Consider the following 24,159-nt stretch of genomic DNA (forward strand, 5'->3'; position numbering starts at 1 on the left):
CTCCATCCACCCCGTTCATCTCTCCCTCTCCCTCTGCTCTTTCATCCACTTCTCCATCAACTCCTTCACCCCCTCCATCTCTCCGGCCACTCACACACCCCTTCCTCCCTCCCTCCCTCCCCTCATCCCTCTGGGCCCCCGGTCATCTCTCCATCCATCCATCCCCCCTTCCCATCCCTCCATCCATCCTCTCCCCATTCCTCCTTCCCTCCATCCATCCATCCCCCCTTCCTCCCTCCCCTCATCCCTCTGGGCCCCCGGTCATCTCTCCATCCATCCATCCATCCTCCATCCCTCCATCCCCCCTTCCCGTCCCTCCATCCATCCTCTCCCCATTCCTCCTTCCCTCCCTCCCTCCATCCTCTCTCCATCCCTCCCTCCCTCCCTCCCCCCCCCATCGCCCCCCCGTGGCGCAGCGGGGCCAAGGCTGGGGGGGGGTCCGGGGGGGGGCAGGGGACACCCCCGACTACAAGGCCCAGGGTGCCGCAGTGCCACCCGGGTGGCCCTGAAGGTCGTGGCATTTCGGGGCCGGGGGGGCCGTGAGTGACAACCGCAGGGGACACGGGGGGGGGGGGCACCACGCCATGTTGTCCCCCCCCCACAGCACCCCCCCCCCGCCCCCCCCCCGGCTCGGGTTTCCTGCAGGAAAACAACCCGACACCTGATCCGCCGGGAGCCGGGCCAGGAAGGGGGGGGGGGCAGGGAAAGGCCCCCCCCCGGCTCCGAGCAGCACCCAAAATAGCCCGTTTGGGGGGGGGGGGCGAGGGGGGGCCAAGGCGCCTCGGCAACAGGGAGGGCAGAAATATCCCGGGTAAAAACCAGCTGCCTTTATTGGCGGGGCCTCCCCGCGCGCAGGGCGGCTTTACTCATACACAAAAGAAAGCGGGGGGGCGCGGGGGGGGCGCGGGGGGGCTGCGCGCGGCCCGGAGCAGCCCGAGGGTGGGGGGGGAGGAGGAGGAGGAGGAAGGAGCCGCGGTGGGGGGGGGGGGGGAGCGGGGCCGCCCCATCTGCGTGCCCCCCCCGCCGGGGCGCTCCCCCCCTCCGCGGGGAAGGGCAGTAACAAAAGGCGGTTCGGGGGGTGGGGGGGAGCGGGGCCCCCCCGTCAGTTCTGGGGGGGCGGCGGGGGGGGCGCGGGCGGCATGCCGAAGGGCGGCAGGGCCGGCACCCCCATGCCCATCATGGTGACGAAGTTAGAAGGGTCCATGGGGGGCGGCGGGGGGGGCGGCGCGTACATCATGCCCCCGGAGCCAGGGGGCGGCGGGGGCGGCGGGGGGGCCCCGGGGGGCAGCGGGGGCTGCACCCCGGGCGGCAAAGGCACCAGCGAGGGGCTGCCGGGCATCGGGGGGGCCCCCGAAGAAGCCGCCCCCGCCGCCGGCTGCTGCCACGGCGGGATGGAGCCGGTGCCAGCGCTCGTGGTGGTCGTCGTATCTGCGCCGAGACAAGGGGGGGTCAGCTGGGGGGGGGGGGCCGCGGCACGGGGGGGGGGGTCTCTCATGTTAAGGGGCTGCAGAGGGGGCCCGTGGGCTGCTTCCCGACACCCCCCCCCCCCCGGGGCTAGGAGAAAGAGTAATAATAATAACAACAATAACAAGCCCCAGCCTCCCACCCCCCAAGGGGCAACGAACGAAAAGGGGGGGGCTATAAAGTGACGAAAGGGGAGGGAATAATAATAATAACAACAAATAATAGTAAATAATAAGAAATAGAGCCCAGCCTCCCAGCCTGAGGGGCGACAAAGGGGGGGCTATAAAGCGGCAAAAGAGGATGGAATAATGATAAACAATAATAAAGCCCAGCCTCCCACCCCAAGGGGCAAGGAATGAAAAGGGGGGGCTATAAAGTGGCGAAAAAGGATGGAATAATAACAATAATTAATAATAATAATCCCCAGCCTCTAAGCCCGAGGGGCAAGGAATGAAAAGGGGGGGCTACAAAGCAGCAAAAGAGGATGGAAGAAGAAATAATAAGCCCCAGCCTCCCACCCCAAGGGGCAAGGAATGAAAAGGGGGGGCTATAAAGTGGTGAAAAAGGATGGAATAATAATAATAATAATAATTAATAATAACAATACTCCCCGGCCTCTGAGCCCGAGGGGCAAGGAATGAAAAGGGGGGGCTGTAAAGCGGCAAAAGGGGATGGAAGAAGAAGAAGAAGAAGAAATAACACTGAACAAAGCCCAGGCTCCGAGGCCGAGGGGCAATGGGGGGGGGGGGGGCTACAGAGCGACCGCAGAGGCCGGGACGAGGCGGAACCGGGGCCCCCCCGCCCCCCCCCCCCCGCGGCTCTTACTCACTTTGCTGCCATGGCAAGGGAGTAGTGGAGGCCAAACTGCTGCTGGGAGGCGGCGGCGGAGGCGGCTGCTGCTGCTGCTGCCATGGGGGGAGAGGACCAGAGGGGGGTGGGGGGGGCTGACCACTGGGCGGAGGGGGCGGCGGGGGCATCATACCCATCGGCGGCGGCATCATACCTGGGGGGGGGACGGGGGGGGTGAGGGGGGGCGGGGGGGCGCCGGCGGGGGGGCGCCGGGGGGGCCGCTCACCTTTTCCTTGATGCAGGCGATAGACCCCAGAGCCCACAGGCGAATTTCCCAGGTACTGATCTTGAGGGAATGAGAGACCGTGGCCTTAGGGGGGGGCGCGGGGGGGCCCCCGCCGCGCCGCAGCCCCCCCCCGCCCCCCCGCACCCAGGAACGTACTTACCCATGTGGTGAGGGCCCGGGTGGCCCGGCGGGTGGGGGCCCTGGCCCATGGGCGGGTGGTGGGGCTGCATCCAGGGCGGGGGGCCGTTGGGGTTGTGCTGCATGGGGTGCCCGCCGTGCCCCCCATGCCGGGCAGCGGGTGGGGGAAGCTGTGCGGCCCCCCCCGGGCCCCCCCGGCCCGCCGTGCATGCCGTGGTAGGGCCGGTTCTCCGAGGGGCTGGAGTTCATCCAGGGCGGGCGGCTCTGTTGGGGGGGGGGGGGGGGTTGTTAGGCGCCTGGCTGCGCCCCGGGGGGGTCCCGGGGGAGGGAGGCGGCCCCCCCAGCGCAGGGGGGGCCCACGGGGGTGGGGGGGCTCACCGGGGGCGGCTGGCTGCTGCCCTGCGCCGAGGCGTTGGAGCGGGAGGAGAGCGGGCTGTTGTTGTGGGCGGCCGTGCTCAGGGAGACGGGCGCCTCGCCCAGCTCCGCCATCAGCGACAGGTACTCCTTGTCCATGCGCGCCTTGTCCTGCGCCGACTGCGGGTCCCCGGGCCTGGGGGGGCACGGGGGGGCCGTGGGGACGCGCCGGGGGGGGCCCCGGCGTCCCGGGGGGGGGGCGGCACCGGGCGGGGGGGGGGGGGTTTACCTGGCGAACTTGCAGTCGGAGGCGATGTGGCCGGCGCCGCCGCACTTGGTGCAGACGGTGGTGTTGGTGATGCTGCGGGTCTCGGTGCTCTGCCACGGCCGCAGGATGCTGCGGGGCGGGGGGAGGCGGTGAGGGGGGGCCGGGGGGGCCGCGGCGGGGGGGGTCCCGCGGCGGGGGGGCGGGGGGGGGCTCACCGGTTGTCGTCCTCCCGCAGCGTGCCGTTGAGGCGCGCCAGCTCCCGCAGCTGCATCTTGCGCAGGTCGTTCTGGTCCTCCGGCGTCTCGATGCCTTGTTTGAGGATGTTGCGGATCTGCGGGGGGGGGCGGCGGGGGCTGAGCGGCCCCGTGTCCCCGCCGCCCCCCCCCCGCCGCCCCCCCGCGCCCCGTTACCTGCTCCACCGCCTTCTTGACGTTCTCCATGGTGTTGGCGGTGACGAGGGCGTGCAGGGGCTCGTCCTCGCCGGGCAGCATCTGCCCGTCCTTGCGGCCCACCTTGCCCTCCTTGACGGAGCCCTTGCCGCGGATCATGATCTTGGCGTTGCACTCCTTCTCGATGTTCTTCAGCGTGTTGCCCCTGCGGCGCCGCGGCTCGTTACCGCGCCCAGCCCCGCGCCCGCCGCCAAGCCGGGAGCCCCCCGCGCGCCCCGCCGGCTCACCTGGGCCCGATCAGCAGCCCCACGAAGTTAATCTCGGGGTACTCGTCCTGCGGGATCATCACCTTGTCGCTCACCCGGGTCGCCGGGGGCCTGGGGGGCGAGAGGAGCCGGCGGTGGGCGCCCGCGGCGGAGCCGGGGGTCCCGGGAGCCCCCCCGCGCGCCCCCGGCCCTCACTTGTAGTCCGCCGGCGGCTTGAAGTCGGGGTTGAGCGCCACCATCTCGGTGATGAGGTTGTGCCGCTCCTCCTCCAGCTTCTTGCGGGTGCGGAACTCGCGGGTGTTGAGCCGCTTCCCCTCGCTGTTGTAGATGGGCTCGGGGGAAGGCGACCTGCGGGCGACAGGGGCGTCACCGCCGCGGCCGCCGCCCGCCGGCACGGCCGCCCTCGCCGCCGCCCGCCCGCCCGCCGCTCCGCCTGCTCCCCGGGGCCGAGGCGCGCCGCTCGCCGGGGGCCCGTCTCCCTGCGGGGCGGCCGCGGGGGCGCGGGGGCCCCTAACGCTGCCGGCGCCGCCCCGCCGCAGGGAGACGGCCGCGGCCCCCGGCCCGGCTCCTCCTTCCTCGCGCCGCAGCTTCGGGGCCGGCTCTCAACCTGCTCCTGCGCCCGAGGGCGAGAGGCCGGCGCGGGCCTGCGCCGCGCGCCCCTGCCCGAGCCCTGGGTTCTCCTGGGGTCTAGACGCCCGGGAAGCGGATGCCTTGGCTCTGCCTACTTTAGGAGCGAGTGTCGCCAAGCTAAAAGGGAAGAGTCAGTCGGGTTTACCACAGCTGTGTTTGCGGTAAGGCAAAAAAAAGTCACACTCCTACGACTTGGATTAGGTTATGGACCTTTTCAAAAACATGTTGGATGAAAATTTAGGATTAGCTGCAAGAAGGGAAGAGATTATGTGGATCACGGTTATCAAAAAATACATCCCCGAAGTAATCGGAAACCTACGCCCTCGGTTTAGGTTAAAAGAAACTTTCTAGCCGGTTAGAACGAGGATTAAAATCGGCTGATCCGATCCCACTGTCTTCTCGGCCTAAAGGGAACCGTCAGCACATGGAATAAAAGGTCAGGTTTGAGCAGAGCCGGTCGCGCCTGGGTCGCGCCTGTGCCTCGGCAAGGCGGCCCGGGCGGAGACAGCGACCCCCCCGCGGCCGCGGCCACGGCCGCCCCCGCCCCGCTCCCCCCGCGGCTACGGCAGGCGGTGCGGGAGCGCCCGAGGCTGGGACGCGCCGTAAGGCAGAGCGTGCGGCGCGCTGGGCTCGGCGGCGCTGCGGAGGAGCAATCACAGTTAGACTCCTGCGGACGCCCGGCCGCGCCGCGCCGTGCCGTGTGCCCCCCCCCCGCCCCCCCCCAAGGGGCTGCGCCCCCGGTGCCGGCCGCCCACGCGGGCCCGGCGCGGCCAGGCTGCTCGCTGCGACGGCGGGGGGCTGCCGAGCGGCCGCCTCGAGAGCGGAGCGCCCGGACGGCGGCTGCCCCGGCCGGGCTGCTCCGCGGGGCGGGGAAGCGCCCCTCTGCCCCCGCCCCGCCGCCAAAAACCCCCCAAATCCCCCCGAAGCGGAAGCACGGGGAAGAGGGTCGACCCGCATCTACGGAAAGGGCCGAAAGGCGGCTTTGCGGCGGCCGCGTTAACTGCGGTGCACCGGGCCGCGGCCCCAAAACCCCGCTGCGAAATCGGGGAACGCCTCCGCTTTTTGGAGGAAAAAGAAAGAAAAAGGGCCGAGTTGCGGCTGCAGGCGCCTCCCGCCAGGCCCCCTCGTCCCCCGAGGGCCCGAGCTGCGCGGCGGCTGCCGGCGGAGAAACGGGTTGGAAAAAACTCATTTGGATTCAAAAAAAAGAATAAAAAATTTAAAAAAGAATTTAAAAAGCCCCAAAGCTGCTCAGGCGCCGGGAGCCCCGCACGTCGGCTGGTCGCTCCCAGGCCGCCCAAACTCAGCGATAAAAGCAAAAATGAAGACAATTTGCGGGGCGCGTAGCGGGGCCGGGCTCCCCGCTGACCCCCGCCCCCTCCCCGCCCCCCCGCCCCCCCGGCCGTCCCAGCGAGCACCTGCCGGCCTGCATTGACCTGACACGTTACGATGCCATCAGAAAAACGTATCGAGAAAAGGTAAAAGTTACTGTCAGCTGGTTAAAACTGTTTCCCAACCTGTCCTCAGGGTTAGGGGGGATGCCCAGGTCTCCCGTGCGCAGTTTGCGAGTCAGGTCTTCTATCTGCAGTTGCACTGGAAGAAACCAGGTTAGGAAAGAAAAAAGGATGGAAAAAAGACAAGGTTACCACAAAACATCTCAACTCTGCACGTCAAAGCACGAGGAAGGGCGCCGGGCGAGGACCCTCGCACGGCCCCCCGGCCCCGCTACGGCTACCGGCGTCTTCGAGGAGCTTCGGCAACTCGGAAGCGGCGGCTGTCGGAGGGGTTAGCGCTGCCGCCGGGCTCGGGCTCGGGCTCGGGCCTCGCCGCTGCCCCGGGCGCCCTCAGACCCCCGAGGCCGGCGCAGGCGGGCGCGCGGGGGCCGGGCCGGGCCGCGGTTAAAGCCCGGCGCGCCGCAGAGGCGGCCGCGCATCGCCGGCCCGGCCGGCGCCGCTTCCGCCCGCGGCCGGCTCGAGCGCCGGCGTCGCCCCGCTCCTTCCCTTTGCGCGCGCTGAGAATTCGGGGCGCCCCGATCCCCGAACCTGCCCCCCCGGCGGCTCCCCGGGCCGCGCCGGGAAGGCGGGCGCCTTGTTGCCGCTTCCGCTTCCGCAGGGGGACGGAGCCGCCGGGAAGGGCCCCGCGCCGCTCGCTCCTGCCTCCCCTGCTCCCCCCGGCGGGGGGGCGGTCCGGGCGCTTAACGGCTGCCCGAGAAGGGCAGGAGCGCGGGGGCTCCGGGGGGGCCGCAAGGGGCCCCGGGGCCGAGCGCCAAGCGCCCCCCAAACTCCCAGGCGCCGCGCAAAGGGGAGCGCGAGGCCGCCGGGACGGGTCGGCGCCGGCGGCTGGAGGCAAAGTGGGTTAAGAGCTCGGTGCGGAGACGGCCGGCGGCGCGCTGCGTCCTCCCGGAGCGGCCGGCGGCACCGCGGGCCCCGGCTGCCCCCCGCCGCGGCCTCGCCCCAACGGAAGCCGGCGGCTGCGTTTTCCTCGCGGGAGCAAGAGCGGCTCGACCCTGCGACCAGCGCGCGTGCGATTGTAACAGCGACGTTTTAAAGCAACGGCGTTGAAGGACCTGAGAGCGCCGGGCGGCCCCGGACCTGCGGAGAAGGGCCGCGCGCGGGCGGCAGCGGCGGAACGTGGAGTTACCTATGTAGGCGCGCTCCTGCTCGCGCGTCAGCCCGGGCGGGATCACCGTCGGCATGCCCGGGATCACCGTCTTCTGGTCCAGCGAGTCCTGGTTCCAGCGGCTCCTCTTCCGCTTCTTGGGGAAGTCTGCGGGCGAGCGGCTCCGCTCAGGCTCCGCGGCCTCCCGCCAGCCCCCGGGGAGCCCCCCCCGTCCCGGGACCGCGACATGGCGGCCTCCCGCGCGCGGCGGTTAGGAGCGGCCCGAAAGGACACGGAGGGGGGAGAAGCTGGACTTTGCCCCCCCGGGAGAGGCGGCGAAGCGTTTCAAAGGCCGCCGGGGCAGCGGGACGGGCGTCAAGGCGACGCCGGCCCAGCAACGCAACATGGCCGCCGCCGCCCGCGGCTCCATGTCGGGCGCGGGGGCGATGGCGGCAGCGCCTGGGCTCGAGCTGCGGCTCCCCGCGGGCCCCGGTGGACGGTTTCAGCGGGGAGATCCCGGGGGGGCGAGCGGGGCCCACGGCAACGGCTCCTTCCGCCCCGTCTCCTCCCGCGCCTCCATTTTGGGTGCGCGCCCGGGCCGCGCTCGCGGCGCGGAGGCCGGGGAGGGGGGGGAGCAGCCCCCGACCCGCACGTGTCCGCGACACGTGTCCCGCTGCGCTCCCCTGCGCTCCCGTGTCCCGCTCGGCCCCCGCTCCGGCCCCGGCCCCGGAGAAGCCGCTCCGAAACGCACCGGCCGCGGAACCGGCTCTGCCCGCAGCGGCGGCTCGGGCGCCCCGAGAGCCCCCAGGCCCGGCCGGGGCTGCCGAAAGGCCCCCCCGGCCCCCCCAGGGCTGCTCCCTGCCACCGCCACCTGCCCCAGACGCCTCTCGGCTACAGCCCTCGCCCCGGCGCCTCTCCCCTGGGGCCCCCCCGGACCCCCCCGCGCCCTGGAGGCCTCGAGATCCCCCCGGGCCCTGCCTGGGCTCCTCAAACCTCTTCTCCCTTCCCCTCGCCGAGCGCCCCAGGAGCCCTGCTTGCTCCTGACCCCCCCGGACACCCCCCCTCCGATCCCCTCCTGGCTCCTGACCCCCATGTACTCCCCCCCGACCCCCATGTACCCCCCCTGGACAGGCCCCCAATTCCTCTCCTGGCTCCTGACCCTCATGTAACCCCCCCTAAACAGGCCCCCCGATCCCCTCCTAGCTCCTGACCCCCATGTACCCCCCCCGGACACCCCCCCGGATCCCCTCCTGGCTCCTGACCCCCATGTACCCCCCCTGGACAGGCCCCCAATTCTCCTCCTAGCTCCTGACCCCTACGTACCCCCGCCCTAGACACCCCTCCCGATTCTCCTCTCGCTCTTAACCCCCATGTACCCCCCCGGACACCTCCCCCCAGATCCCCTGCTTGCTCCTGACCCCCCCTCAATCCTCCTCCTATCTCCTGACCCCCATGTACCCCCCCTGGACAGGCCCCCAAATCCCCTACTTGCTCCTGAACCCCCCCAATCCTCCTCCTGGCTCCTGATCTCCATGTACCCCCCCTCGGACTCCCCCCCAGATCCCCTCCTTACTCCTGACCCCCATGTCCCCCCCCCCGGGCTCCCCACAGCCTCCCTAGCCGCCTCTTTGGCCTCGCCCTGCCAATATCCCCCGGAGCCCTCTTCGCTCCTCGCCCCCCCGGGCCCGTCTTCACCCCCCCCCCCGACTCCTCTTTGTTCCTCGCCCCCCCCGGTACGTACCTGACCTCCGGGACGGCTTGTGCCCCCCGGCGGGCCGCGCCGCCGGCTCATTCTGCCCGCCGCCGCCCGCCGGGCCGCTCTCCTCCGGGCGCTGCGGCGGCTGCTGCGGCGGGGCCGCCGCCGGCGGCTGCTGCGACGGCGGCTGCTGCTGCTGCGGGGGCGGCGCGGCCGAGGGCTGCGGGGCCTGCGGCTGCTCGTGCCCCGGCGGCGGCGACGACGACGGGTAGCGGTACTGCCCGTAGGGCGCGGCGCCCTGCGCCGGCTGCGGCTGGGCGGCCGCCGAGGGCGGCTGCTGCTGCTGCTGCGCGGCCGCCTGCTGCTGCGGGGGGGGCGGCGGCGGCGGGGGCGGCGGCGGCTGCGGCTGCTGCGGCGGCGGTTGGGGCTGCGGCGGCGGCGGCGGCGGCGGGGGGGGCGGCGGCGGCGGCGGCAGCGCGGCGAAGGGGTAGGCGGCGGCCGCCATGGGGCCCAGCAGCGCGGCCTGGGCCTGGCCGGCTCCGGGAGGCGGCGGCGGTGGCGGCCCGGGGAGCACGAGGCCGGGAGGGCCCGGGGGAGGCGGCGGCAGGGGGTAACCCGGCTTCCCCGGCGGCGGGGGCGGGTGGAGCTTGCCCAGCGGCGTGGCGTTCGCCCCGGTCGCCATAGAGCCTCCCCTCAGCCGCCGGCGTTCGCGAACCTTCCAAGCCGCCGCGGCGCACGCCCGGCGCCCATTGGCCGTCCCGCGCGTCGATCAAGGCCGCCGCGCGCCGCCGTTGGCCGGCCGCGCTGTCCGTCCGCGCGGCGCCGCGGCTGATTGGCGGGGGGGCGGGCGGCGGGGCTGCGATTGGCCCGGGGGCGGCGCCGGCGCTCATAGGCTGGAGGGGACGTCGCTCAAAAGGGAGGCGGTGCCGGGTTGGCAGGGAGGGCGGGGAAGCGGGGAAGGGGGCGGGGATTGGGCGCGCCGCGCGCTGGGCGGCCGCGGCGGGGGAGGGGGCGAGCGGGGATTGGGCGGAGCGACGGAGGGCGGGCGTGGGCGTGGGCGAGCCGCGGCGCCATTGGCTGCGGCCCGCCCCGCCCCGAGCGCCACGCGCCCGAGACGCTCTGGACGGGACGTTGGAAGACCCCGTGCCAGGCGGGGGCGGTTGGGCGTGACGTCAGCGCCGCCGCCTCCGCCCGATTGGCGGGCTGCGCCGTCCCGCAGGCAAGGCGCGCGCTGATTGGCGGAGAGCGGCGAGGGGGGGGCGGCCTCGTGCCGCGGGCAACGGCCCGCCAAAGAAACCGCCGCAAAGCATCATGGGAGTCCTACCAACCGCCCCCCCCCCCCAGCATCATGGGAGCGCGGCCATTTTCTCTCCCCCCCCCCCAAGGCCCTTTGTCCCCTGCAGCCCCCTCTCACCCGGGGGGGGGCACTGGGCAAACTGGGCTGTACTGGGGGGGGGGGAAGAGCCCTGAATCCTCACCCCGAGCCCCAAACCCTGACCCCAAATGGTCACCGTGATCCCAAATCCCGAATCCTGACCCCAAAATCCCGACCCTGATCCCGAATCCCGACCCCAAATCCCAACCCCAAAATCCCGACTCTCATCCCAAATCCCACCCCAAATCGTCACTGTGACCCCAATTCCCGACCCTGATCCCGAATCCTGACCCCAAATCCTCACCCCAATCCCAAATCCCCCCCCAAATCCTCACCCTGATCCCAAACCCTGACCCCAAATCCCCCCCAATCCCCGTCCTGCCTCCAAAGCCCGGCCCCACAGCCCCCCCCGGCCCCATGACCCCCCCCAGCCCCCCATGGCCCCACAGACCCCCCCCGGCCCCATGACCCCCCCCCCAGCCCCCCCCACGGCCCCCCACAACTTTCCACCTTTTCTCTTTATTCTTAAATATCTCCCGTTTCTTCTCGCAGCAGGATCCAGTGTAAAAAAATAGGACAAATCCACGACGTGGGGGGGGGGGGGGGGGACATGGGGGGGGCTGGGGCGACCCCGTCCCGCATCCCCGCGGGCAGGGAAAGGTCTGGGGGGGGGGGACACACATGGGGGGGGGGGACACACACATGGGGGGGGGCACACATGGGGGGGCAGCAGGCACAGGCAGGCCCCGGCTGGGGAACAGTCACTTATTGCCAAACCCGGGGGGTGACACCCCCGGGGGGGGGGGGGGGGACACAGGAGTGTCCCCATCGCCCCCGGGGGGTCCCCATCCTCCCCGGGGGGGTCTCAGGAAGACGTCACGCCACGGCCGCTCGGACCCCCCGGGGGAGGGACACGTGGGGGTGTCCCCGTCACCCAGGGGGGGTGTCCCCGTCACCCGGGGGGGGTCTCAGGAAGACGTCAGGCCGCGGCAGCTCGCACCCCCCCGCGGGGGGGGGCCGCCCTAGTAGCTGCTCTCGTGGCCCGTGAGGATGTAGAGGTTGCTGTGGGCCTCGGGGTTGTCCGTGGGGCGGCTCTCCAGGACGATGTCCCTGCGGGGGGGGGACGCAGGGGGTGGGCATGGACCCCCCCAGCCGAGGGAGTCCCCCCTCGAGCCCATCCCGGGGTCAAGGACCCCCCCCTCAAACCTGCCCCCCAGCCCAGGACGCCCCCCAAGCCCGTCCCTTGTCCCAGGACCCCCCCTCAAGCCCATCCCCTTTTTCAGGGCCCCCCCTCGAGCTTGTGTCCTGGCTCAGGACCCCCCCTCAAGCCCGTATCCTGGCCCAAGACCCCCCCCGAGCCTGTATCCTGGCCCAAGACCCCCCCCGAGCCTGCCCCTGGTTCATGACCCCCCCGTTGAGCCTGTCCCCTGCCAAAAGCCCCCCCTCGAGCCTGCCCCCGGCCCAGGACCCCCCCTCAAGCCATCCCCCCCCCCAGCCCAGGACCCCCCCCATTCCTCACCTGTTGGCACCCAGGACCCGAAACACCCGGGATTTATCCGTCACCTCTTGCGTCACCTGCGGGCGAGGGGGGGGGTGAGGAGGAGACCCCCCACGTGCCCCCCCCCACGTGCCCCCCCCGCGTGCCCCCCCCTCACCTCGTTGCCCTCCAGGCTGCGGCCCTGCATGCCGTGCTTCCAGAAGGCCAGCACGCTGTCCTGAAGGCACACTGCGCCGGGGGGGGGGGTGAGCCCCCCCAAACCCCCCCGCAAGGGGGCCGGGACCCCCCCGGTGGAACTGGGACCCCCCCATGGGGCAGGACCCCCCCCCAGTACAGCTGGGACCCCCCCAATGGGACCAGGACTCCCCCAAATGGGACCAGGACCCCCTCGCAATGGGAACGGCCCCCCCCGCCATGGGGCCAGGGCACCCCCATGGGGCTGGGACCCCCCCATGGGGCCAGGACCCCCATGCAATGGGGCCAGGCTCCCCCCAATGGGCCCGAGACCCCCCCCACCCGGGCTGGGACCCCCGAGACGGAGCCGTGACCCCCCCATGGGTCCGGGACCCCCCCCCATGGGGCTGGGACCCCCATGCAATGGGGCCAGGCTCCCCCCAATGGGCCCGAGACCCCCCCCCACCCGGGCCGGGACCCCCGAGACGGAGCCGTGACCCCCCCGTGGGGCCGGGACCCCCCCCATGGGGCTGGGACCCCCATGCAATGGGGCCAGGCTCCCCCCAATGGGCCCGAGACCCCCCCCACCCGGGCTGGGACCCCCGAGACGGAGCCGTGACCCCCCCATGGGGCTGGGACCCCCATGCAATGGGGCCAGGCTCCCCCCAATGGGCCCGAGACCCCCCCCACCCGGGCCGGGACCCCCGAGACGGAGCCGTGACCCCCCCAGTGGGGCCAGGCCCCCCCCGGGCCCCCCCCACTCACCGAGGGTCTCCACGGGGAAGTCGAAGGTGAGCTCGGGCGCCAGGGCGGGCTGGGGGTCCCCGCGGAGGTCCACCATGCGCACGCAGCCTGCGAGGGGGGGGGGTCACACCCCGGAGCACCCCCCAAAACCCCCCCCCACCCCCAAACCCCCCCCCCGGACCCCCCCAAACCCCACTCACGCTCGAAGCAGACCAGCACCGTGTCGCGGTCCACCTGGTTGACGTGGGTGGCCGCGCGGCCCGGGGCGCCTGCAAGCGGGGGGGGGGGGGGTTATTTTGGGGCGGGGGGCTCACAGCCCCCCCCCAGGACGCCCCCCCCCCCCGTACCTGGGGGGCCGCAGCCCGGCGGCCCCGCGTCGGGGGCGAGCAGGCGGAAGCGGAGGCGGGGGCCGGCGTCGGCCACCCCCACGCACACCCGCGGGTGCTCCTCCGCCGGCGTCACCAGCAGCTCGAAGAGCCCCAGGGGGGCCGGCAGGGCCACGGCCACGTGCTGGGGGGGGGGGCACGGGGTCAGAGCGCCCCCCCGGCCCCCCCCGGGCCCCCCCCCCCGGCCCCCCCCCCGGCACCTTGAGCAGCCCGAAGCGCCGCAGCGGCGGGCACCACTGCAGCAGCAGCAGCCCGGCCGGCACCGCCGCGCACAGGAAGGTCTGGCCCGAGTGCGGGTTCCTCACTGCGGGGGGGGCACAGGGGGATTTGGGGGGGGGGGGAGCGGGGGTGACCCCCCCCCATGTCTGTACCCCCAACCCGGGACCCCGCTCTGCGGTCCCAGATTGGGGACCCCCCCCCCTTATCCATGGTCCCAAACCAAGAAGAACCGCCTGTTCCTGCCCCCCCCCCATATCCGTGCCCCCCCCCATATCCGTGCCCCCCCCCATCTGTGGCCCCAGACTGGGGGGAGCCCCGTAAGAGCCCCCCCCAACCTGGGACCCCCCCCATGTCTATACCCCCAATCCGGGACCCCGCTCTGCTGTCCCAGATTGGGGACCCCCCCCCCTTATCCAGTCCCAGACCGGGGGGGTTCCCCTGTTCCTGCCCCCCCCAAACCTGGGACCCCCCATACCTGCACCCCTGACCCCGGGACCCCCCCATTCCCACGGGAGCCCCCCCGTACCTGCACCCCATTCCCACGGGACCCCCCCATACCCACACCCCACTCCCACAGGACCCCCCCACCTGCACCCCTGACCCCGGGACCCCCCATTCCCATAGGAGCCCCCCCATATCTACACCCCACTCCCACAGGACCCCCCCCTGTTCCTGTGGGCCCCCCCATCCGCACCCCATTCCTGCAGCCCCCCCCTTCCCGCTGACCCCCCCATCCGCACCCCCTGCCCACGACTCCCTCCCTGTTCCCGCAGCCCCCCCACATTCCCATGCCCCCCCCATCCCCATCCCATTCCCGTGGCCCCCCCCCGTTCCCGTGGCCCCCCCCCGTTCCCGTGGCCCCCCCCCGTTCCCGCCTCACCCACGCGGCAGCCCAGGCAGCCCTTGGTGTCGGGGACCTTGGAGGAGACGGCGAATCTCCTGGGGGGGGGGAGAGGGTGAGTCCCCCCCCGCTGCGGGGGCCATTCCCGGGGGGGGGGGTCCATCCGGGGGGGGGGCTCCCAGGGGAGGGGGGTTACGGGGGGGGTCCCAGGGGCCGAGGCGGGCGGAGAGGCGGGTGGCCGCCAGGGCCAGGGGTGCCCGGTGCTGGGGGAGGGGGACGCCGTCCTGGGGGGGTCCCTGGGGGGGGGGGACGTCCCGGGGGGGTCCCTGGGGGGGGGGACGTCCCGGGGGGGTCCCTGGGGGGGCCGTTACCGGGGCCCGAGGCGGGCGGAGAGGCGGGTGGCCGCCAGGGCCAGGGGCGCCCGGTGCTGGGGGGGGGGGGGGGTGCCGTCCCGGGGGGGTCCCTGGGGGGGGGGGGGACATCCCGGGGGGGGTCCCTGGGGGGGGGGGACGTCCCGGGGGGGTCCCGGGGGGGCCGTTACCGGGGCCCGAGGCGGGCGGAGAGGCGGGTGGCCGCCAGGGCCAGGGGCGCCCGGTGCTGGGGGGGGGGGGGGGGACATCCCGGGGGGGGTCCCTGGGGGGGGGGGGACGTCCCGGGGGGGTCCCTGGGGGGGGGGACATCCCGGGGGGGCCGTTACCGGGGCCCGAGGCGGGCGGAGAGGCGGGTGGCCGCCAGGGCCAGGGGCGCCCGGTGCTGCCGCCGCCGCTCGAAGAGGCCCGGCAGGTCGTGCGACACCAGCTGCGGCGCCTTCCCTGGGGGGGCACGGGGGGGTCACGGACCCCCCCCGACCCACAGCGCCCCACAGCGCCCCACAGCGCCCCACGGCAGACCCACAGCGCCCCACAACTCTGCACCAGACCCACAGCGCCCCACAGCGCCCCACGGCAGACCCACAGTGCCCCACACCGCACCCCACGACCGACCCACAGCACCCCCCAACCGACCCACAGCGCCCCGCACCAGACCCACAGCGCCCCACAACTCTGCACCAGACCCACAGCACCCCATGCCACGCCCCACAGCACCCCACAGCGCCCCACGGCAGACCCACAGTGCCCCACACCGCACCCCCCGAGCGACCCACAGCGCCCCACAACTCTGCACCAGACCCACAGCACCCCATGCCACGCCCCACAGCACCCCACAGTGCCCCACGGCAGACCCACAGTGCCCCACACCGCACCCCCCGACCGACCCACAGCGCCCCACAACTCTGCACCAGACCCACAGCACCCCATGCCACGCCCCACAGCACCCCACAGCGCCCCACGGCAGACCCACAGTGCCCCACACCGCACCCCCCGACCGACCCACAGCGCCCCACAACTCTGCACCAGACCCACAGCACCCCATGCCACGCCCCACAGCACCCCACAGTGCCCCACGGCAGACCCACAGTGCCCCACACCGCACCCCACGACCGACCCACAGCACCCCCCGACAGACCCACAGCGCCCCGCACCAGACCCACAGCGCCCCACAACTCTGCACCAGGCCCACAGCACCCCACAGTGCCCCACGGCAGACCCACAGCGCCCCACAACTCTGCACCAGACCCACAGCGCCCCACACCAGGCCCCACAGCACCCCATGGCCTCACAGCGCCCCACACCGGGCCCCACAGCAGCGCCCCATAACCCCGCACCAGAGCCCCCAGCCCCACAGCGCCCCACGGCCCCACACCAGGCCCCCAGCCCCACAGCACCCTGCCGCCCCATAGCGCCCCACGCTGGGCCCCACAGTGCCCCTCAGCCCCACACCAGAGCCCCCAGCCCCACAGCACCCCATGGCCGCATGCCAGGCCCCACAGCACCCCATGGCTCCATAGCACCCTGGGGACCCATAGCGCCCCAGGGCCCCATGCTGCAGCCCCCAGCCCCATAGCCCCCCACACTGCAGCCCCATAGCCCCCCAGACCCGATGCCGTAGCCCCCCAGCCCCCCGGCCCCCCACACTGCAGCTGCCCTGCCCCATAGCCTCCCAGCCCCCCATATTGCAGCCCCATAGCCCCCCGCCCCCCACACCGCAGCCCCACAGCCCCTGACCCCCATGCTGCGGCCCCCCTGCCCCATAGCTCCCCATAGCCCCCGGCCCCCCACGCCGCTGCCCCACAGCCCCTGGCCCCCATGCCGCAGCCCCACAGCCCCATAGCTCCCCATAGCCCCCGGCCCCCCACGCCGCTGCCCCACAGCCCCTGGCCCCCACGCCGCAGCCCCACAGCCCCATAGCTCCCCATAGCCCCCGGCCCCCCACGCCGCTGCCCCACAGCCCCTGGCCCCCATGCCGCAGCCCCGCAGCCCCATAGCTCCCCATAGCCCCCGGCCCCCCACGCCGCTGCCCCACAGCCCCTGGCCCCCATGCCGCAGCCCCGCAGCCCCATAGCTCCCCATAGCCCCCAGCCCCCCACGCCGCTGCCCCACAGCCCCTGGCCCCCATGCCGCAGCCCCGCAGCCCCATAGCTCCCCATAGCCCCCGGCCCCCCACGCCGCTGCCCCACAGCCCCTGGCCCCCATGCCGCAGCCCCACAGCCCCATAGCTCCCCATAGCCCCCAGCCCCCCACGCCGCTGCCCCACAGCCCCTGGCCCCCATGCCGCAGCCCCGCAGCCCCATAGCTCCCCATAGCCCCCGGCCCCCCACGCCGCTGCCCCACAGCCCCTGGCCCCCATGCCGCAGCCCCGCAGCCCCATAGCTCCCCATAGCCCCCAGCCCCCCACGCCGCTGCCCCACAGCCCCTGGCCCCCACGCCGCAGCCCCGCAGCCCCATAGCTCCCCATAGCCCCCAGCCCCACCTGCCAGCGCCAGCAGCACGTTGTTGATGCAGTAGAGCCAGGCGCAGCGGTGGGGCACGAGCTGGGGGGCGGGACGGGGGGGGTCAGCGCCCGGCGGGGCTGCCCCACAGCTCCCCCAGCCCCACGGCACCCCCAGCCCCACAGCACCCCCCAGCCCCACGGCAGCCCCCCGGCAGCCCCACCTTCTCCAGCGTGTCCTCGTGCAGCTCGTGCAGGTTGAGCGTGTAAATCCCCTCCTCCGCCCCCACCACCAGGTACTGGTCTGCGGGGACACGGGGGGGGTCGGGGGGGTCAGGGGGGCCCGGACACCGGGGCCCCCCCAGGAGCAGGCTGGGGGGGGTTCAGCCTGCCCCGGACGCCTGGGCCCCCCCAGGAGCGGGCTTAGGGGGGGTTCAGCCTGCCCCGGACGCCTGGGCCCCCCCGCGCCCCCCCGGCCCCCCCGTACCTCGCGTCTCGGGGTGGACCCAGGTGACGGCGGAGTTGATCTTCAGCGGACACCCGTTAAACACCTTGGAGAAGCAGGCGCCCATCTGGGGGGGGGCACGGGACAGAGGGACGGTCAGGACAGGCCACGGCCCCCCCCGCCCCAAAGCCCCCCCCCCCCGGCCCCCCCCAATACTCACGTGGACCTTGGGGGTGGGGGGCAGCCCGTGGCAGCGGGATCTCTGCAAGAGAGGGCGGCCGTGAGCCCCCCCCCCGGCGTGGGGGGGGGAACGGGGGCCCCGGCGTCCGGCTGGGGGGGGCCCAGGCGTCCGGCCGGGGCGGGGGGGGGACGCTGACACCCACCTCGGGCTCCTCCTTCCTCTTGGCCGTGGCCCAGGCGAGGGGCAGCGGCGAGCTGGGGGGCCGCGGGGACCCCCCCGGGGGGCTGCCTGGGGGGGACAGAGGCTGAGGGGCTGAGGGGGGGGGCCTGGACCCCCCCGGGACCCCCATCCCGGTGCCTACCTGGGGGGCTGGCTGAGTCGGGGGGCTCCGGGCTGCCGCCGGGGGGGTCCGGGCCCCCCCCGGGGGGGTCCAGCTCCCAGTCCCCGAAGTCCCAGAGCGAGTCCGGGGGGGCGGCGGGGGCCGGGGGGGCGGCGGGGGCCTGCGGGGGGGGGGGGCAGAAAGGGGTGAGCCACGGTTTTGGGGGGGGCAGCACCCCCGGGGGGGGTCCTGGGGGGGGGGGCACCCACCTGCCTGGCTGCCGGGCGGATCGTCAGGCTCCTGCGGGGGAGACAGCGGGGTCAGGGGCCCAGGCGTCCGGGGGGGGGGCCCTGGCAACCGCCCCCCCCAGCTCCAGGGGCCCAGGCGTCCGGGGGGGCCCCCGGGGGGGTCTCACCGCTCCTCCAGGGCTTCTTCCACCGACTGCAGCAAACTCCTGCGCAGGGGAGGGAGGAGACGGGGCTCAGGCACCCCCCGAGCCCAGGCGTCCGGGGCCCCCCCGGGGACCCCCCCAGGGACCCAGGCGTCCGGGACCCCCCCCCATGCCCCCCCAGGGACCCAGGCGTCCGGGGCCCCCCCCCATGCCCCCCTCAGGGACCCAGGCATCCGGGGCCCCCCCGTGTCCCCCCGGCACTCACTCTTCCTCCCCCAGCACTGTCCAGTCGTCGTCATCTTCGCCCTGCCGGAGAGCAGGAGCATCGCGGTGAGTGTGGGGCGCCCCACGGCTGCCCCACGGCTGCCCCACGGCTGCCACGCTTGCCCTATGGTCCCTGTGGTCCCACGGCTGCCCCACACCTCCCTTAGCCACCCCACGGTCCCCGCAGTCCCACGGCCGCCCCACACCTCCCGCCAGCGCCCCACAGCCGCCCCACGGCCGCCCCACGGCCGCTCACCGGGTCGCAGCACGGCTCCGTCTCCTTCCGCCGGGGGGGCCCAAACTTCACCTGATTGACTGGGAGGGAAACAGAGCGGCTCGGGGGGGCCCTGAGCTGCCCCCGGGGCCCAGGCGTCCGGGCCGGGGGGGTCAGGTCCCCGGGGGGCCCAGGCGTCCGGGCCGGGGGGGGTCTCGGGCCCCCGCTCACACTGGATCTCGGAGAGGGTCCTCTCGGCCGCGCCGGGCCCCTCCCGCGACCGGATCCTGTCCGGGAAGACGTCGTCGTCCTGCGGGCGAAGGGGGGGGGGGGTCAGCGGGGCCCCGGGACCCCCCCAAACCGGCCCCAGAGCCCCCCCAGACCTCCCCCGGGTGCCCCAACCCCCCCGGGACCCCAAAGGGACCCCAGATCCCCCCAGGGACCCCCAAACCCTGCTCCCAGGGACCCCAACACCCCCCAGGCACCCCCAAACCCCTATAGAGACCCCAGACCCCCCCCAGGGACCCCAAATCCCCCCAGGGACCCCCACACCCTGCTCCCAGGGACCCTAACACCCCCCAGGCACCCCCAAACCCCTATAGAGACCCCAGACCCCCCCAGGGACCCCAAATCCCCCCAGGGACCCCCACACCCTGCTCTCAGGGACCCCAGACCCCCCCAAAAGACCCCAAATCCCCCAAAGAGATCTCAAATCCTGCTCCCAAGGACCCCAACCCCCCCCCGGAACCCCCAAACCCTGCTCCCAGGGACCCCAGAACCCCCATAGAGACCCCAAACCCCCCCAGGGACCCTGAAACCCCCCCAGGGACCCCCAAACCCCCCAAAGAGACCCCCAAACCCTGCTCCCAGGCACCCCAACCCCCCCCAGGGACCCCCAAACCCCTCTAGAGACCCCAGACCCCCCCAAGGACCCCCACACCCTGCTCTCAGGGACCCCAGACCCCCCCCAAAAGACCCCAAATCCCCCAAAGAGACCTCAAATCCTGCTCCCAAGGACCCCAGAACCCTCATAGAGACCCCAGACCCCCTCAGCAACCCCAAATCCCCCCCAGGGACCCCCAAACCCTGCTCCCAGGGACCCCCAAGCCACCCAAAGAGACCCCAAAATCCTGCTCCCAGGGACCCCAGACCCCCCCAGGGACCCCCAAGCCCCCCAGGGACCCCAAATCCTCCCAGGGACCCCCAAACCCTGCTCCCAGGGACCCCAAATCCCCCAAAGAGACCCCCAACCCCCGCCCCGGGACCTCCAACCCCTCTAAACACCCCCAAACCCTGCTCCCAGGGACCCCAAACCCTGCTCCCTGCCCCCCCGCCCCCCCCCCAGCCCCACGGCGCAGGGGGCACCTCGAGGTCCCCGTCGTCCAGGTCCGGGGGGGCCGCGCTGGCGCTGTGGGCCTGATCCAGCAGCTGGAGGCCGAGTCGGCGAGGCAGCGGCTGGGCCGTGAAGGGGTGCTGGGCAAACGGGGGGGGGACGCACACGGTCGGGGGGGTCCCCAAACCCCCCCGGCGCCCCCCAACCCCCCCAAACCCCCCCTCACCTGCAGCAGCTTCTCCGCCGTGGGGCGTTTCTTGGGGCTCTTGGTCAGCGCCAGCTTGAGGAACTGGTGGAAAATGGGGGACCTGGGGGGGGGGGTCACTGCATGGGGGTGCCCCAAAGGCCCGCCCTGCACCCCAAAAGGCCCCCGGCACCCCAAAATGACGCCTATCCCGCTTGCTTTGCGTCCAAAATAGCCTTCATTGCACCCCCAAATTGCCCCTTTTGCACCTCAAATAACTCTTTGCACCCCAAAACCCCCTGTACCCCAAAATCCCCAGCACCCCAAGTTGCCCCATAGCACCCCAAGTTGCCCCATAGCACCCCAACACCCCCCGCACCCCAAGTTACCCCACAGCACCCCAACACCCCCCACACCCCAAGTTACCCCACTGCACCCCAGACATCGCCTCGCACCCCAAAACGCCCCCTTTCACCCCAAACAGCCCCCGCTCACCAGAGGTTTTTGTCCTTCAGCTTGGGGGGCTGGAAGCTGCTCTTGGACATGAGCATCAGGGCCCTGGGGGGAGGCGGGGGGAGGTTAGGGGGCAGGTTGGGGGGCAGGTTGGGGGGCAGGCGGCGCCGGGGGGGGCCCCCACCTCATGGGGTGCAGGTCGAAGAGGGGGGGCTGCAGCTCGGCCAGCTCGATGGCGGTGATGCCGACGGCCCAGACGTCGCAGAGCTGGTTGTAGCCGCCCTTCTTGTCCACCGCCGCCACCTCGGGGGCCATCCTGGGGGGGGGGAGGGGGGGGACGCCGCCGGTGGGGCCCAGGCGTCCGGCCGCCGCAGCGGTGCCCCCCCCCGCCCCCGCAGGGGCCCCGGCGTCCGGCCGCCCCGGCGTTACCAGTACGGGGTCCCGATGAAGGACTTGCGCTTGGCCACGGACGCCGTCAGCTCGGCCGAGACCCCGAAGTCCGCTGCGGGGCAGAGAGAGGGGTTGGGGGGCGGGAGGCCGGGGGGGCCCAGGCGTCCGGCGACCCCCGCGGGGGGCCCAGGCGTCCGGCCGGCGGTGCCGCACCCAGTTTGACGTCCCCGTTGTGGGTCAGGAGGATGTTGGCTCCCTGCGAGGGAAAGGGGAGAGTTAGCGGGAGAGGGTCTGGCTGTGGGGCTGGGCTGTGGGGCTGGGCTGTGGGGCTGAGGGGCTGCGCGACTGGGCCGTGGGGTGGGGCGGATGTAGGGCTGAGCCATGGGGGCTGTAGGGCAGGGCCGTGGGGCTGAGCTGTGGGGCTGAGTGGCTGGAATGTGGGACGGGGGAGGATGTGGGGCTGAGCCATGGGGGCTGAAGGCCCATGGAGCTGAGCTGTGGGGCAGGGGGGCCATGGGGCTGGGCCGTGGGGCTGAGGCAAGGAGCAGGGGGGGCTGTGGGGCTGAGCAGTAGGGCGGGGGGGCCGTGGGGCTGAGCTGTGGGGCTGGGCCGTGGGGCCGGCTCACCTTGATGTCCCGGTGCATCTTGCCCTTGGCGTGCAGGTGCTGCAGCCCCTGGGGGAGGCGAGAGCGTGAGCGGGGCTGGGAGCCCCCCCGCCCAGGGGGCCCAGGCGTCCGGGAGCCCCCCGCAGCGAGGGGCCCAGGCGTCCGGGGGGCCGCACCCACCTGCAGGGTCTCCCGGCACACGTAGGCGATCTGCGTCTCGGCCAGGGGCCCGGCGGCTGGGGACAGAGGCGGGGAGGGGCTGGGGGGGGGGGGGGCCCAGTGCTCCCAGTGCCCCCCAGCCCTGCCCCCCACTTCCGCCCCCCCGGGAGGAACCGGCTCCCAGCGCAAACAGGAAACGAGAGGGACGAGACGCCAAACGGCGACGGCGGCTCGTTGCGACATCCTGCCGCTGCCGCCCGGACGCCTGGGCCCGCAGGTGCGCTGGCACCCCCGCTCCGGCCACCGCCACCCCCCAGGGGCCCAGGCGTCCGGGGGCTCCAAACCCCCCCGCTCCGGCCACCGCCACCCCCCAGGGGCCCAGGCGTCCGGGGGCTCCAAACCCCCCCGCTCCGGCCACCGCCGCCCCCCAGGGGCCCAGGCGTCCGGGGGCTCCAAACCCCCCCGCTCCGGCCACCGCCGCCCCCCAGGGGCCCAGGCGTCCGGGGGCTCCAAACCACCCCGCTCCGGCCACCGCCGCCCCCCAGGGGCCCAGGCGTCCGGGGGCTCCAAACCCCCCCGCTCCAGCCACCGCCACCCCCCAGGGGCCCAGGCGTCCGGGGGCTCCCGCTCCACCCTGCTCCCCCGGGGGCCCAGGCGTCCGGCCCCCCCTCACCGAGGTAGATCTCCTGCAGGGAGCCCCCCCCGCAGTACTCCATGCAGATCCAGAGCCGGTCGTTCCTGCGGCACCAGAGGAGGGGGGGGGGGATCAGCGGGGGGGTCTGGGCACTCCTGGGCCCCCCCCGCCGCCCCCCCGCCCCCCCTCACCGGAGGTAGCTCCCGAAATAGGCCACCACGTTGGGGTGGCGGCACTCGCGCAGCGTCGACACTTCCTGCTGGATGGAGCCGATGTCGTCCCCTGCCAGGCGAGCGGCCGTCGGGGACCCGGCGTCCGGGGGCCCAGGCGTCCGGGGGGGGCCCAGGCGTCCGGGTGGGCCGCAGTCCCCTCCCTCAGGGGACCCGGGCGTCCAGGGGCCCAGGAGTCCGGGGATGCCGCCATCCCCTCTCTCAGGGGACCCGGGCGTCCAGGGGGGGCCCATGACCCCCTCCCTCAGGGGACCCGGGGGGCCCAGGTGTCCGGGGGGGCCACAAACCCCTCCCTCAGGGGACCCAGGCATCTAGGGGGGGCCCACGACCCCCTCCCTCAGGGGACCCAGGTGTCTGGGGGGGGCCCAGGCATCCGGGGGAGGCCACAACCCCCTCCCTCAGGGGACCCAGGCATCCGGGACCCCCCAGAGGGACTAGGGGGGATCCTGGGGGGGTCCCGGGGGGGATCCCTAGGGGTCCTGGGGGGGGGAATCCCGGGGGGGGGAATCCTTAAGGGGGGTCCCGGGGGGGATCCCTAGGGGTCCTGGGGGGGGGAAACCCCTAGGGGTGTCCCTGGAGGGGGGGGAGAATCCCTTGGGGGTCCCTCGGGGGGGATCTTGGGGGGGGATCCCTTGGGGGTCACGGGGGGGTCCCTCCGGGGGGGGATTCCTGGAAGGGGGGGTCCCGGGGGGGCACCTGGGTCCAGTTTGATGATCTTGACAGCAGCGAGCTCCCCCGTCTCCGTGTCCCGGGCCTGCAACAGAGCGGCCGCTCCCAGATGGGGGGGGCGAGATCCAGAGCCCCCCCAACCCCCGCCCCGGGGGGGGCCCAGGCGTCCGGGCTCCCCCCACCCCCGAACACCCCGGCGGGACCCCCGGGCCCCCCCCCGTCCGCGGCCCCCCCGCACCTTGTAGACGTCCCCGTAGGTGCCGGCGCCGACGCGCTGCACCAGCTCGTAGCGGAGCCGCGGGTCGAGCAGCGACACGTCCCGCAGGAGGCTCATGGCGGCGGCGGGGCCCCGCGCGGCCCCCCGGCACCCGCAGCCCCGGCAGGAAGCCCCGCGCCGCCGGGCCGCCCGGCCACGCCCCTCCGCCTCCGGCCACGCCCCTCCGCCTCCGGCCACGCCCCTCGCGGGCGCCCAGATCCCGCCCACCTGCCTCCGGCCACGCCCCTCGCACCGCCGGGCCACGCCCCCGCTCCCCTGTCCCCCGCCCTCCCGCCTATGCCCCGCCCGCCTGCGCCGCCGGGCCACGCCCACTGCGCGTCCAGCTCCCGCCCACCCGCCTCCGGCCCCGCCCACTGCGCTGCCGGGCACTGCCCCGCCCACGCCTACTCCCCGCCCCCCTGCGCGCCCACGTCCCGCCCTCGGCCCCGCCCACAGTCGCCGGGCCCCTCCCACTCCCCGCCCACCTCGGTCCCGCCCCTCCTCCTAACACC

At 74.0% G+C, this 24,159-nt stretch overlaps 2 protein-coding genes across 11 annotated transcripts; both read right to left on the bottom strand.

Annotated features, from left to right (window-relative positions):
• Positions 1-805: 805 nt before the first annotated feature.
• LOC135325290 (splicing factor 1-like) lies at positions 806-9,590 on the bottom strand. 6 transcript variants are annotated; one of them, XM_064503215.1, is made up of 13 exons: positions 8,921-9,590; positions 7,222-7,347; positions 6,099-6,174; positions 4,150-4,302; positions 3,976-4,065; positions 3,710-3,893; positions 3,515-3,630; positions 3,321-3,428; positions 3,056-3,227; positions 2,700-2,941; positions 2,540-2,594; positions 2,294-2,366; positions 806-1,428 (listed from the first exon to the last, which is right to left on the bottom strand). In XM_064503215.1, the coding sequence occupies exons 1-13, from the start codon at positions 9,555-9,557 to the stop codon at positions 1,103-1,105; spliced, it is 2,358 nt and encodes a 785-aa protein (XP_064359285.1). In that variant the 5' UTR covers positions 9,558-9,590; the 3' UTR covers positions 806-1,102. The 6 variants fall into 6 exon arrangements, with proteins under 6 accessions (XP_064359285.1, XP_064359284.1, XP_064359283.1 ...); XM_064503214.1 differs by having other exon boundaries at positions 2,294-2,369; XM_064503213.1 differs by having other exon boundaries at positions 2,294-2,467; positions 2,540-2,599.
• A 1,163-nt stretch (positions 9,591-10,753) lies between these two features.
• On the bottom strand, positions 10,754-23,810 carry MAP4K2 (mitogen-activated protein kinase kinase kinase kinase 2). Of its 5 annotated transcripts, none has more exons than XM_064503209.1 (32): positions 23,630-23,810; positions 23,419-23,476; positions 22,684-22,774; positions 22,532-22,596; positions 21,880-21,935; positions 21,721-21,768; positions 21,308-21,350; positions 21,134-21,206; positions 20,889-21,020; positions 20,747-20,809; positions 20,294-20,375; positions 20,100-20,207; positions 18,966-19,044; positions 18,777-18,835; positions 18,522-18,562; positions 18,281-18,319; positions 18,135-18,165; positions 17,908-18,046; positions 17,749-17,834; positions 17,586-17,627; positions 17,408-17,492; positions 17,145-17,224; positions 16,963-17,023; positions 14,810-14,924; positions 14,152-14,210; positions 13,253-13,356; positions 13,014-13,176; positions 12,867-12,935; positions 12,688-12,774; positions 11,906-11,976; positions 11,770-11,825; positions 10,754-11,360 (listed from the first exon to the last, which is right to left on the bottom strand). In XM_064503209.1, exons 1-32 carry the CDS (start codon positions 23,723-23,725, stop codon positions 11,273-11,275), a joined length of 2,469 nt encoding a protein of 822 aa, XP_064359279.1. In that variant the 5' UTR covers positions 23,726-23,810; the 3' UTR covers positions 10,754-11,272. The 5 variants fall into 5 exon arrangements, with proteins under 5 accessions (XP_064359279.1, XP_064359278.1, XP_064359280.1 ...); XM_064503208.1 differs by having other exon boundaries at positions 17,749-17,858; XM_064503210.1 differs by lacking the exon at positions 17,145-17,224 and having other exon boundaries at positions 14,156-14,210; positions 17,749-17,858.
• Between the last annotated feature and the right edge of the window lie 349 nt (positions 23,811-24,159).

Source organism: Dromaius novaehollandiae, chromosome 35, assembly GCF_036370855.1.
Source record: "Dromaius novaehollandiae isolate bDroNov1 chromosome 35, bDroNov1.hap1, whole genome shotgun sequence".
Taxonomy (NCBI): Eukaryota; Metazoa; Chordata; class Aves; order Casuariiformes; family Dromaiidae; genus Dromaius; species Dromaius novaehollandiae.

What these genes read in the sequence shown, in the direction of transcription:
- LOC135325290 (XM_064503213.1), bottom strand. Translation starts at nt 9,557, where the DNA reads ATGGCGACCGGGGCGAACGCCACGCCGCTGGGCAAGCTCCACCCGCCC. An exon ending in AAGCCGCCGGCGGACTACAA is followed by an intron (nt 4,066 to 4,149) that starts GTGAGGGCCGGG and finishes CTCGCCCCCCAG; the next exon opens with GCCCCCGGCGACCCGGGTGA. An exon ending in TCGCCTGCATCAAGGAAAAG is followed by an intron (nt 2,468 to 2,539) that starts GTGAGCGGCCCC and finishes TCCCCCCCCCAG; the next exon opens with GTATGATGCCGCCGCCGATG.
- MAP4K2 (XM_064503208.1), bottom strand. Translation starts at nt 23,725, where the DNA reads ATGAGCCTCCTGCGGGACGTGTCGCTGCTCGACCCGCGGCTCCGCTAC. An exon ending in CGGAGCCGTGCTGCGACCCG is followed by an intron (nt 18,563 to 18,776) that starts GTGAGCGGCCGT and finishes GCTCTCCGGCAG; the next exon opens with GGCGAAGATGACGACGACTG. An exon ending in CTTCCCCGTGGAGACCCTCG is followed by an intron (nt 11,977 to 12,687) that starts GTGAGTGGGGGG and finishes CCCCCGGCGCAG; the next exon opens with TGTGCCTTCAGGACAGCGTG.